Source organism: Epithele typhae, assembly GCF_022376455.1.
Source record: "Epithele typhae strain CBS 203.58 chromosome Unknown BXZ73scaffold_580, whole genome shotgun sequence".
NCBI lineage: Eukaryota > Fungi > Basidiomycota > Agaricomycetes > Polyporales > Epitheliaceae > Epithele > Epithele typhae.
Window position 1 is genome coordinate 875 of NW_025954771.1, and position 12,517 is coordinate 13,391.

At 53.3% G+C, this 12,517-nt stretch overlaps 1 protein-coding gene across 1 annotated transcript; it reads left to right on the forward strand.

Moving 5' to 3' along the window:
• Positions 1 to 366: 366 nt before the first annotated feature.
• On the forward strand, positions 367 to 1,678 carry BXZ73DRAFT_85670 (uncharacterized protein; the record flags this gene model as incomplete). The annotated part of the gene is made up of 7 exons (XM_048024027.1): positions 367 to 427; positions 494 to 525; positions 697 to 764; positions 1,035 to 1,050; positions 1,084 to 1,217; positions 1,282 to 1,322; positions 1,359 to 1,678. The coding sequence occupies 7 exons, from the start codon at positions 367 to 369 to the stop codon at positions 1,676 to 1,678; spliced, it is 672 nt and encodes a 223-aa protein (XP_047870491.1).
• Positions 1,679 to 12,517: the final 10,839 nt, after the last annotated feature.

Sequence of the window (12,517 nt, forward strand, 5' to 3'; positions counted from 1 at the left end):
AGCAAACGGACTCACTCCTGTTGCCTTTACCGCAATAACGTCTTCATGAGATCACGCCAGACAGCAACAAGACTCGATAGCTTACTCATGCATTTTATCTGCTCGAGGGACAGTGGGGTGCGTCTTCCCAATCGTGACCAATTCATGTTAATCAGTTGACTTTGCTCGTGCATTATCTTCTCGTCCATTCGTTGCTGCTCGTTGCTGCTCCTACTTGCAATGTGAACACATGCGCGTCCGACCAATATATAAACGCGACGCCAAAGTTTTATGCAGTGATATCTGCACTGTGGTGGAAGACACTGGTAGAGGTACGTGTCATATCGAGTTTCCCTAAATGTTTATTCGGATACCTCCGATGTCCCCATGTCTGGCGACACATCCCTGGAAGAGGATGGGCAGAGAAGAAGGGCGTCATGGTTTGAAAGTGAGAACCACTTAGCTCACGTGTTGTCTCTGTCGAATACCTCCGTTCCGCGACGATTTTATGCAGCGATATTTGCACTGCGGCGGAACGCAGCGATGGTACGTGTCATATCGATTCTCCCCAAATGTTTATTCGGATACCTCCGATGTCCCCATGTCTGGTGTTACGTCTCTGGAAGGAGATGGGCAGAGAAGAAGGGCTTCATGGTTTGAAAGAGCGAACCACTTAGCTGACGTGTTATCTGTCGAATACTTCCAACCCTTCCCAAGTTCTTCCCTTCAGAACTACAGAGCAAGCCGAGAGGAAACCCAGACGATGATCCCAATTTTAATGTCAGGTGGGTCGAATTACAACTGTTGGAGGATGCGCTGAGATGTGTCGATGACATTGTCATCGTCGACAGGAGGACTGAGAGCGGGGCCGTTGACACGCACCGTTGCTTCTTTGGTTTGACAGACCACCCCGCATGCAGCTCCCTCGTTGAAAGAATAGTGATGCTTTGGAGATCGAAACATAGGTGAATCGTAACCCTCCAGTCCAGGTCCCCATATCGCAATTTCGAGCTGAGCAGCGCACCTTTTTTCCGTCCTACAGAACTGCGGTAAAGTCGCACGCTCGCGCTGGTACGTCTGATTCCTTTTGTGGGTACCGTGCAGAGTAAACTTGAGAGGGAATGGCGGCTCGACAAGGAACGGCTGCTCGACGAGGGTGGGGGTCTACGAGATGATGAGAGAGGCGTCACTGGCGCACCCCGCCTTGGTCGCCGTACCCTGCTCGGGCCCACGATGACGTCGGTTTGACTTCGGGTCTCATGAACACCCAACCCTCCTCTTCCACCCGCCGCCGGTCCTAAGATCTCAGACCTCCCCTCCGTACACTCGCAAGCCTGAGAGAGGTGAGTTCTTCCCCCTTGGTTTCTGTCTCTGTCCAGGCGATGCTCCCCGGACCAGGAGCGGCCTGGAGCGACTCGCGCGCCGGAGTAGTTCGAGCAGGGGGAACGCCCCTCTTTCAGGCTCTCCGCTGAGCACTCCGTCCCCCGCCGTCCCGTCATCTCCGTCCGCAATCGCAGTCCTCCAGGGCGGGGCGGGGCGCCTCGGCGTCGGGTCTTCCGATAAAGCGCAGGGGATTAAGATTTACTTAACGACAAATACCACACTTGTATTTAAACCGGCTTACCACGCTTCCCGCGCGTGGCCCAGCGTTTGGAGGACAAACGCGAATTGCGCTCCATCCCTCCACCGAAAATCGTGAAATAATAGACTTAGCTAGGGTGGCTCCTCACAAACCTATGTGTGAAGTGTCGTGCTCCCCCAGCGCAAGCTGCGTCCGATCTTGAGTATGCAAGTTGTACGGATCCCACCGAGGGAAGCCTAGATCTCACCTTACATGGTCTCGACTGGGCGCCGGGTGACCGCATCTGTGACGAACACTTGAGTCAGTGGATGACGTTCCGTAAGGAAATGCGGAGCTACGGACGCTCCGTAGTTCTCTACACGCCCAATGGTCGGATATAACTCAGGACATCCGGTAGCGGAAATATCTCACGAGATCGTTCTGATTCCCCACTCGTGTCAGACTGGAACTGCCGCACCTATGTTTTTGTACTTGTCGCGTGAAACATTCTGAATGGACATCGCTCCATCACTGTGGTGTGTCGGCACCGTGTCTAGTGATGAGCCCCAGGACATACCGTCAGAACCCCGACTGAAATGTCCCAGTCATGACATTACCAAGAGGGCACCGCGCACATGGCATGATAGTGAGCATGTAGAAACGGTACTAGCAGGTGTATTATCGGGAATGGTATGCAGTATCGTGCGACGATCAGAGGGAGCATGCAGGCAGTATGCAGTGTGCAGATGCGAGAAAGCTACGTACTGAAAGCGATAATAGTGCAAGTGATGTAGGATGGACGGAGCATGTGCGGGGAGGTATGGTGGCGTGTACACAGTGTGATTAAGGAGATGCTATACGGAGTCGGCGTGATGAAGGGATATGGACTCTGACACTGAAGGCATGTACCGTTGGACGCGATCGTCGAGACTCAGAGCTCTGAGGAACAAGTCGACGAGTGGACAACTCAGTCGTACCACAGCATGGCCTGCTCGATGGTCTCTTGCCATGGGAATGGGGTCGACTCGACAACGGTGAGCGGAGAGGACCCAGCGCCTTTGGGCTTGTACTTCTCGAGATCGGATTGCAGCTGCTCATTGAGATACCTGCATCGAAATCGAATCAGTGTCCGAAAAGTAACACTATAGACCGGATCCTGACCTCTGCCACGCACGGGCCTGATTCTCGTTGTCGTCCTTGTAGAGGTAGCTGATGTGACTCCTCTGGTGGTTCAACTGGGCATCGATATATTTCCAGAGCTGGTTATGGTCATATTCGCCCACCGCGGGTGCTTGAGGTGCTTGAGAATTGTCGCCAGCAGTCGGGGGCACAGAGCGGCGTTCATTCGTGTTGGAGGTGCCGGACGCACCCTGCTCGTCGTTGCCGTTGCCGTTGCCGTTGTCGTTGCCGTCACTGCCGGTTGTGGGGGTGGGCGACGGCTGAGAAGGTGCGTGGTTGGGGCACTTGTGCACCTCATGCAGACCGGTGAAGAAATCGACCACCAACTGCCGCTACAATTCGATGTCAGCACTGGAGAGTAATATTGATGAAGTGCGAAACGTACCAGCACAGCAAACCTGAGCAAATGGGCATTGGTTATCGCGACCGAGGTGTTCTTGGGAATCAACGACTGCGCCAGCTGTACGAGATTCTTCGGTTTCCCGATCTTCCAGTCATGCTTGACTCCAGGCGGCAACTTAGAGCCGAGCGATTTCAAGATCTGTGCTCAGGACGATAAGTACTGGAAGCCCGTCAAGCTGGAGCGTACTCACCTTCTGGCGAATGACCCCACGAGCTCGTGCATTCAATAAAGCAACCTTCCCAGCGGCCTTCTCGAACACGCCGTAGTGTTCGTGGATGTCAAGAGGGAGGCCCATACTCCCAGGATGCATCCTCATGAGATTCTGGAGTGGGGCGATTGGCTCAAGCGGGATTCAAGATGCTAGACACATACCGTGACTCTGTCTTGCGTCTGGTCGAGGTAAGAAGGAATATTGGGAGCCAAGAAGCATACTTGAATGCGGTAGGAGAGTGAGATCTGCCATATCGGTTGTCGCGACAATTGTGCTCAGCCTTGCGGCACGTGCTATGAAATGGATAACTCACCTCGAAGTCGCCCGTCATGACGTGCTTAAGGAGATCGTCCCGGCGATCATGCTTCCTGCTCAGCATGGAATCAGCCTTGAGATGGATTAACATGTGGGCAGGACTTGGGAGCTAGGTAATGGTTGTTAACTGCACCAGTTGGCAGAGAGATGAGCAAACGACTGACCTCTGCAAAGCGCATCAGCTCCTCCCGGTCAACCCCAGCGCTAGTGGCGACCGCGTTCGCTTCGTCTCTGTGACGCTTTCGCTGAACCTCAGTGTAGTTGTCGTCGCTGGGTCGTGGGCGTCGTAGAGCGACATTCATGATAGGAGAGTCGAGGAAAAGCGGGGTCCGCTCCAATTCACCTCGGAGTTCGTTGCGGACGGGGCTGAGGGGAGCGTCGGGGCCCCCAGGAGTCGCAGCATCTTGATCTCGTCCTTGCGTGGACGGGGGCGGGTTTGCGGTGGCGCGCTCGAAGATGCTAAGCATGGGATGAGAGCAAAGCACAGGCCGGTGCAGACAAGGGACATGACGGTGGACGGAGGGGGGGAGGACATCCACGACGCGCGCTGGAGAAGTGTCTTGTTTGTCTGTATTTGCCTGCCCCGTAAAATGCGCCAAGACGTAAGTGTTGGAGTCGAAAGTGAGCACATTCCTCAAGGCTTTGAAGAACATGCAAGAAGCACTATTTTTTATGTCAAAGAACTACATATTAAAGAAGGCTTCCCGGATTCTGAACGTAGTTTACATCGTGTTCATAGCTGTGATATGCATCCGACGAAGATGCTTCCCAAACTTGAGTTTGCGTGGTGTCGGGAGGGCGAATGAACGGTCTACCGAATGAATGGTGAGAGTCATCAGAGGCTTGGAAGACACTCTGTCTGTGAGGCTGCTGGTATGGGTGTGCTACACCGGCACCCAGCGGGCGCAGCGACGAGTCGGGCCGATACATTGGCGCCGGACGTAGATGTGGATTTGGAGATCGCAGTTGCTGACCGAAGCCCTGCGCCGACGGTACTGAATAGCCATGTGAATTGGAGTAACTCATGGCCAGTGTGCTGGCAGGGGGCGGATGCATGAAGTGAGTCGGATGGGGTTCTGGACTTCCCGCACCGAAGAAACCTGCCGATGACAACTGCGATAGATAGAAGCTTTGCTGTGATGGCATACGTGGTAGTTCTTGCTGCGCCTGGAAGTCTGAAGGGTGTGAGACGGATTGTACGTGTCCAGAGTGCGACGAGAGACTCCCAAAATCGGCCCTGTAAGCACGCTGCATGTGCTCGCTGCGATAGTAGCTAGTCGAGCCTGATGGTGAGGCGGCGAAGTTCCATGGTTGGATCTGGAAGCGTGAAAGACGCGGAATGGATTGCGCGTGGTCTGGGTGTGGTGAAGTACCCGCAAAATTGCTTCCATAAGCGGGCTGCACCTGCTCGCTGTGGTAGCGGGTCGAAGGAAGCATGGCATCTGATGGTTGGCCTGGAACCTGCAGGTGTGAAGGATGTGCCAGAGCGGATTGCTCATGGTCTAGGTATTCAGATTGATCCGCAAAATAAACCCTATTGTGAGCAGTTGATGTTCGCTCGCTTTGGTAGCGAGATGAGACGAGTGCCACGTTGGCAGCGTTGTGCCATTCGGGAAGTAGACAATCTTGTGTCATCCCCGATGCGTGCGGAGCGGCCAAGGTCGTCGAGCTCGATGCCCAGGCCGTGGAACACGTTGTATACGTCTTCACCGAGCTCGACTCGTTCAAGAAAGTTTCTAGCGGAGCGAGCGAGGAGGCGCTTGATGAGAGGGAAGGCTGTTCATTTGAACTACGCTGCTGTGAGAACGATGGAGGGTTGATCGGTGCCAGCGGATCGGATGTGCCAGTGGCTGAGACTTGAGGTGATCGACTACCAGAAACACTAGGATCACCGCATTGAAGTGAAGGCTGGGTCTGCTAGATGAGCATGATCAGTTTACAGTGTAATAGCAAATTTATTCAGGGCAAACTCACAGACGTCGAACTGAGGGGCTGCTGATCGGAGTGCTTGTGTGCACCAGCCTTGGTACGGCTGCCACTGCTGACCGATTTCGGCGTCTTGAGCGCTGCCCGCTTCTTCCGAGGGGCTCGTTCGAATGGTAACACAGTTAGAATCGTATCATCTTCCGGCGCCGGAGTTTGTTGCTGCTCGTTGAGGGGTTTAGACTTCTTTTTCCGCGCTATGAGATTCTGGACAGCCTTTTGACGAACATCAGCTACGTCTGCTTCTGAGACACATGGAGTGTCTAGCTGTAGCCTTAATGCGGGAGGAAGCGCAGATCGGATGTGGTCGTAGTTGTGAATCGAATGAGTATTGAGTATGTACGCGTTCGTCTCGTTGTGCTTGATGACCGCGCGCGTCCTCGTAGACTTCAATCTTTCCTGAAAGACTTGAGAATTCTCGAAATTATTGCACTCCGAGCCTGAGCAGTCGTGCTGGAGATTGATGACGCAAATTATGTCCTGCGGATGATGCAAAGAGACCTTCACAAGGAGAAAACATACAGCATAGAGCGAGGACATACCGATGCGGGAAGTACACACTTTTGAGTGGACATGAAAAGCCGTGGAAGACGAAGGCGATGGTGAAGGGTAGGTAAGAACTCGTGGAAAGTGACAAGGACGTGCGATGCGATATTCTGTCCGGAGTTCATGGGGACGAGAATCTCTTCTATCCGAGCTGGGGAGGTTTTCGACTGCACATGGAAGTATTATATTTCGATTTGGAAGGGTCCCTGGCAGTACGAGAGTGGCATACCTGGTCGTCACCACACGCCGGCGCCGCCTTCACCAACACATCTCCCCCCACGGCAGCAACGTCCCTATTAGTAACAACAACTGCCCGAGCAACGCGGAACCTTTGTCCCGAGAACTGAGCGTACGCGGCTGGATCCTGGCCCTTCAGGAAGCGACCAGTGTGTGTATTGCTCCATATCTTCACGCTAAGCCCGGCCGAGTCTGGTACAAGTCTTGATGTTCCTGCAGCGGGACTAACCTGTTAATGGAATGTACGCACACTATAAACTTCGCACATACCAATCAACTCGTCTTCACGCGATTCGGGCAACCCAAGGATCCGGCAATGGTTCGGATGATCAGCGATATAGCGTAGCACCGCTGATCCTGCGCGCATCCATTTGTGGTTTACGGGATCCCTCCAGAGCCCTCCAGTCACGATATGCTTGACAATATCATTGAGCGCAAACGATCTGCATGCATCACGACTTGGGGCTTGGCGATTGCTATAGACTGAGGCGAGGCGGAAGATGTGATTAAAACTCTCGTACCGCTCCGTGGAGAATACGATAGCAGGTCCGAAACGGCGAATGTATGCAGGAAGATGAACGAGAAAGTGAAATTTCGGTTTGAGGAGGAGAATGCTGGGCGAACACTGTGCTGTGAGATTGAGGAAGTCTTCAATGGTTCGTGACAAGTTGGCCTGCATCATCAATTAGAGCCGGCGAACGTCAGTCACATGACTTTCGACGCACCAGGTACGTCTCGAGATCTTCTATGGTTGTGTGCCACAGAAGTACAACAAGTTTTCCGATGACATACCAGGCGTCAAGCACTGACATTGGAACGAGGTCGTAGATGAGAAATGTCATTACTTGCGCGATGCTCTTGAAATGCTTTCCGATAAGGCTACCCTTGTATCGAACCATATACTCAGCATTGAGACTCGGCACGTTGAGTCCTTCAACGTTGACAGAAGCAAGGCGAGTTTGAAACAGGTCTAAATGATTGCTCTTGTCGAGGATGTGCATGGTCTGGCCCCAGAAATATTTCACCACTCCGAGAAGCACGGTGTGCAGAATCTCAGTCGGGGTATCGAGATGGATGTCAACACCTACAACTGCTTTTCAGACATGATCATCATACCGGTTGTGCACCGCGAAGTGAATCATACCTGGCATTCCTATCAAAGGATTTATGTGGCTCTCAATCTCGGTGCCGTGTAGCGCGTTCTGAAGGGCTTCTTCGAGGTTCTTGCGCACTTCGTTTTCGGGCAGTGCTAGTGTACCGGCAGGACGCTTCCGAAGTTTTTTTCCCAGCTCCACAACAGAACTGAGGATGGCCGTCGTGGTGGAATCTTTCACCCCAGTCGCCGTTACGCCATCCTTCAACTTGTTTCCCGACAAGAACGTCCCGCTGATCTGTCGTCTGACCTCTTCAAGCGTCTTTGCCGGAGTACGAGGTTCACACTCCTATAAATGATTAGATATACGTACTATTCTGAATCAGAACTGATGAATACGAGAGTACTGACTTGGAATATCTTCGCAAAGCCTTCTGCAGTCATTTTCTGGGCCGTCGTACCACCGACAAAGCACGTGCGACAAAAATAATTACAATTGAGACCGGCATGGCAGCATTCTTCCGCTTGCATTGGATTGTCACCTGCAAAGAATAGTCCGTAGGGCTGTAGTAGCACTTCCTCGTCGTACTTGCAGTCCCATGCTTCAACCCCAGCCTCTGCGGCCTGACTGAAATCGACGCATCGTCCAAATGGTCAGCCACACGAGCAACAGTTGTGCGACCTGAGAACACTTACCAGATTGACTCTTTCATCGCAGCCATGAGTTCCATAGGGGAGGCGTGTGGAGATGCGGTGACAAAGCGAACACAGAATTGTTTCTCGAGCATCTCACGAGAGAGGCTTGCGTTCGACATATAGATTACGTGGTGCTTATTCCACTGCTTGGAGATGTTTCCAGAAACGTCGTCCATGAAGACGATCAAAGGAACGGCATAAACCATTCGACCTTTCGCCTTAGCGCGAAGCGGATTCGGCATCTTAGCAGCATATGTAGATGAGCCATCTGCGCAATACCATGGCATGGTGAGTCGCAACACACACCGTTTAAAACAAGTAAATATACCTTCAAACCCCGCCAACATTTTACCCTGTTCAACGAGTTCGGCGTATGAGAGATCGAACCAGGAGATGGGCGCGATGACGCGTCTTGAATCAACCTGATATTTTCCCTGCAATAGTATCTTTCAGTTGCCATTCGGACCTCCGAATGACGGAAGAAGCCTCACGCCTGGAAGTACAGTGACCTCGCGCACGAGAGCGTGAAGCTCATGGTCCACCTTGACGCTCTGGCTCCGCTCTGAAGGCTCCACAGGTGCATAAAAGAACCGTTCGGGGATATAGAGTGTGCCGTGAATAGTCTGCAGTAGTTCGTTCACAAAGAAAATGTGTCCGCGCACTCGAACGGCAGGTGAGGAGAGTTCATCTGGAAGATCCTGAAGCATTTTAGAGCCGTCGTGCACCTGGGATACGGAATTCGCATTTGCGCGAGGGTAGTCTGTCATAGCGTATCTGGTGAGTGGATTAGAGAAGTCCTGGGCCGGTTATCCATAAGTATCCGAGAGCGACGAGCTGCGGAGAAATAATGTGTTATACCTTTGCAATGGCAGCGCGGACTTCGTTCATGTAAAAAATATTGCCGGCCAAGGATACAACCTTGCGAGTGATGTTGTGGTCGAGTTCTCGGATAGCAGTGTCTGCTTTCTTCAAGGCGTACATGGACGGCACATCAACGGCGTGCATCGCCTTTCCCCAGCTCAGAACAGCTCGTTTTTGCGCGTCCGAGAAGCGCAGCGTTGTCGAACTAAACAGAGTATGCGTAAGGAATTCCTAGACCGAAAGGTGTCAGAAGTAGGATATAAGAATCACACGCTGGGGCACTTACCGCCATAGACGACCAAGGATAAGCCGGGTTCTCGGCCGGAGGTTTTATTTGTCCTGACGTGCATGCACATCGAGATCCCGCAGCATGCACCCCGCAACATGTGTCTGACAAGGGTAGATGGGAAGTAAGTCGTGTAGATCAAGCGAGTGGACACAAACTTCGGAGAGCTCCTACCTTCTTGAATCTGCGAGGTATGAAGAGCGTCCATGCATCCATCATCAAGGTCACCAATCTCGTCGTTGCATGACAGATGTATTCCGGGCGAAAAGCGTGTTTCCCGGTGTTCGCCAGAATTGGTAGTGTCGAGAGCATCCGCAAAGAGATCGAAGAACTGGAACGTATCGTCCAACTCGAACACTTGTGCATTAGAGTTGGCCCACACTCGAGACATGAGCCCATCTTTGTCGTTCTGAACTGCAGAAACACCTTGCCACGGTGTTTGAATGGAGCAGTCGCTATTTGTTGGAGGTTGAATGCGGTGTATATTCGTCGGTAGGATATCAGAGGTGACGACAAACGGAGAGCGGAGCATTGTGGGAGCACAAATTGTAGCAGGGCGATCCATCGCGTTTTCTCGCGTGTCTACTTCCATAGGAGACGCACCAATCCGACGAGTCGCAGTGAGAAATGAGGATGACCGGCATGAGCTGCTGACGTCTCGGAATTTGGAGTTGCGGCGCTGGAGCAGTCGCGCTCGTTTGTGTTGGGTCGAGTGTGAGTGAGAAACAGCATTTTTTGCCAGCATAGTGGGCCGAGTGCCTTTGATGGAACATGCGGGACATATTGCACATCGAACCTCTTGCCCGCGCAGTCGCACAAACTCTGGCCAGAGCGGGGACGACATGAATCAGCATCCTGAAAGTTCAACAGCAGGAAAGTGTTGTCACCTCGACTTCTAACAAGTTCTCCGATAGTTTTTGGTTCGTCTTTCATATTGATGGTTGAACGAGGAGCGGGAGACGGTCGCACTCAAGAGCGCGACCAGCCTCTTGCTGAAGGCGCCAAAATCGGACGAATGATCATGTGCTGCGAAACCGGCCTGAAAGCGCTGGCGCGCAAACCGGATTCGGACACTGCTGGCCTCTCACTCTCTCTTGCGTTCTCACCATGTCAAGTTTCGCCGTCCACTCCTCCATCCTTGACCTTGATGTCAATTCCACAGGATCTCTACGACATCCTGTTGACCTTCACCTTTCACTCCTTGGTCGCCTTCCGGCTGATTTACGCAACCGCAAACTAGTGAGTGTCTCATCGAGTCTAATCCTCGAGTTTTGACTGTGCTGACCCCCACCACCACAGCCCCTCCACATCGCTGTCTTCCTGCCTGTTGAATACGCCTCTCACATATTTCCACTCTCTTTCATATCCGCTACGGCTTCACCCAATCCACCGGGAGTAGAGATACACAGTGAGGCTGAAACGGCCCAGGTACGTGTCGCGATTCCTCATGTGTTTCAAGACTGTTAATTCTCGTTCAAGATTGTAGAGCTTCTTCACGGAGCTCCCCCTCCCTTCCTTCCAATACCGTTTACTTTCAACCCTCGTAACGGGCAAGACTGGCAGGCGATGTCGGCGCAGATCAGTGACTGGCTCCTCTCCCAAGTCCAAGATCGCTCTTCCGCGCTCTGGATTTGGGGCCGGGAGGCGTTCTGGATCGCGTTCATCGCTGCCCATCCCTTGTTCCCTGCGGGCGAATGGCCGCGATGGTCGCCTGATATCGCGCTTGACGGTGTATTTGTTCGTCACTGGGTATATAACATGGACCGTAGACAAGTGTTCGGTGGTTCATACGATGTGTATGGCGAGCTTTGGGCTCGTTTCAGATACCATGTCTCCATTGTTTTGTAGAAGCATCCTCCTTTATACCTAGTAGTTTTGTCTGTGCCGCCAACAGTGTCCACCTCGCGTTTACCCTGACGCCGTTATAGCCATGCGATGAACAGTTAACACAGATACAATATCTCACATACAACTCCTGAAGATCTCGCATTAATAGATTGGCATGTTTCTTGACCGATGCATCACGATAAATTGCCAAAAACATACGACTACATTCGGATGATATCTCGTATGCTCCAACCGGTACCTTGTCCATATGTGAAACAGGATACTCCAGAAACATCCCTGCGTGCCTCCAGGTTGAGGTCTGGCCCGATATGGTGCTTCATCAGTCGTACATCCTGGCAAACCCCGCACAATCTTCAGGTGCGCAAATCCAGTCGATCTATTCTAGGATATAATGGTCGATTGGACGTGTAGTGCATGGAGGGCGCGCTCCGCAAGCCTGCGACATCCGTCTGCGGCTCCCGCGTCCCCGCGACGAATGCTCTCGGCCGACGCCCCGAGTCTTCCGAAGCCTCGCGTCTCTCGGGAATCAACCGCAGGCAGCCTGCGCAGGCCTGCGCTCACGGCCGTGGCGAGGACTCGAGCCAGCGTCGCGGCTCCGAGAGCGGTGCGCGCGGTGTATAGTAGTAGTGCACGCCGTCGAGTGACATATGTACATGGGCTGGTTCTCGCGGCATCGACGTTCTATGTGCCAAACCCGCCCAGTACTTGCCGAGCTGCTCGACCGTGACGCCGTCGGTCCGAGCGTGTGAAAGCGTTGGGACATAATTAAACGATCTTCAGGGTATAATTGGCCGGCCCCGGCCGCACGGTTCGATCGGGCGCTTGTCCATGAGCGCACCGCGAACCCGATGGCAAGTCCTGGACAGTGGGAGACGAGCTAGTCACTCGACGGTCGACCTCTGAGACCGAAGGTTGATGCGACGGGAGGGCCCTCCGAATTCCGTCGAGAAGAATGACCACACGGGGTCAAGCCGTCCAGCGAAAAGGAGGACCGTCGGCAAAAACTGGAGATCTTTCTGCGCCCACAAGCGAGGACGGCGCCAGGCTCGATCGTTAGGCTAGTTCTCTGCAATCAGCCTCGGCTTGCGCTCCGCGCGCGCACGCTGCCGTTGTTTGCGAAGACGAGAAACAAACTTTGATGTCCCGCCAGCGAACGAGAACGTTCTCGTTCGCGTGACGCCTCGAGGACCGGCCGCTGAGAGTTTGGAAATCGCGGGCCGTGGATTCGAATCCGAGCGCGACTTCGACGTCGACGTTCTGTTCCGTTCTGTTAGGCTGATCTGTCCCCGTGTGCCCATCGCTTCCCTCCGCTCGGAAGA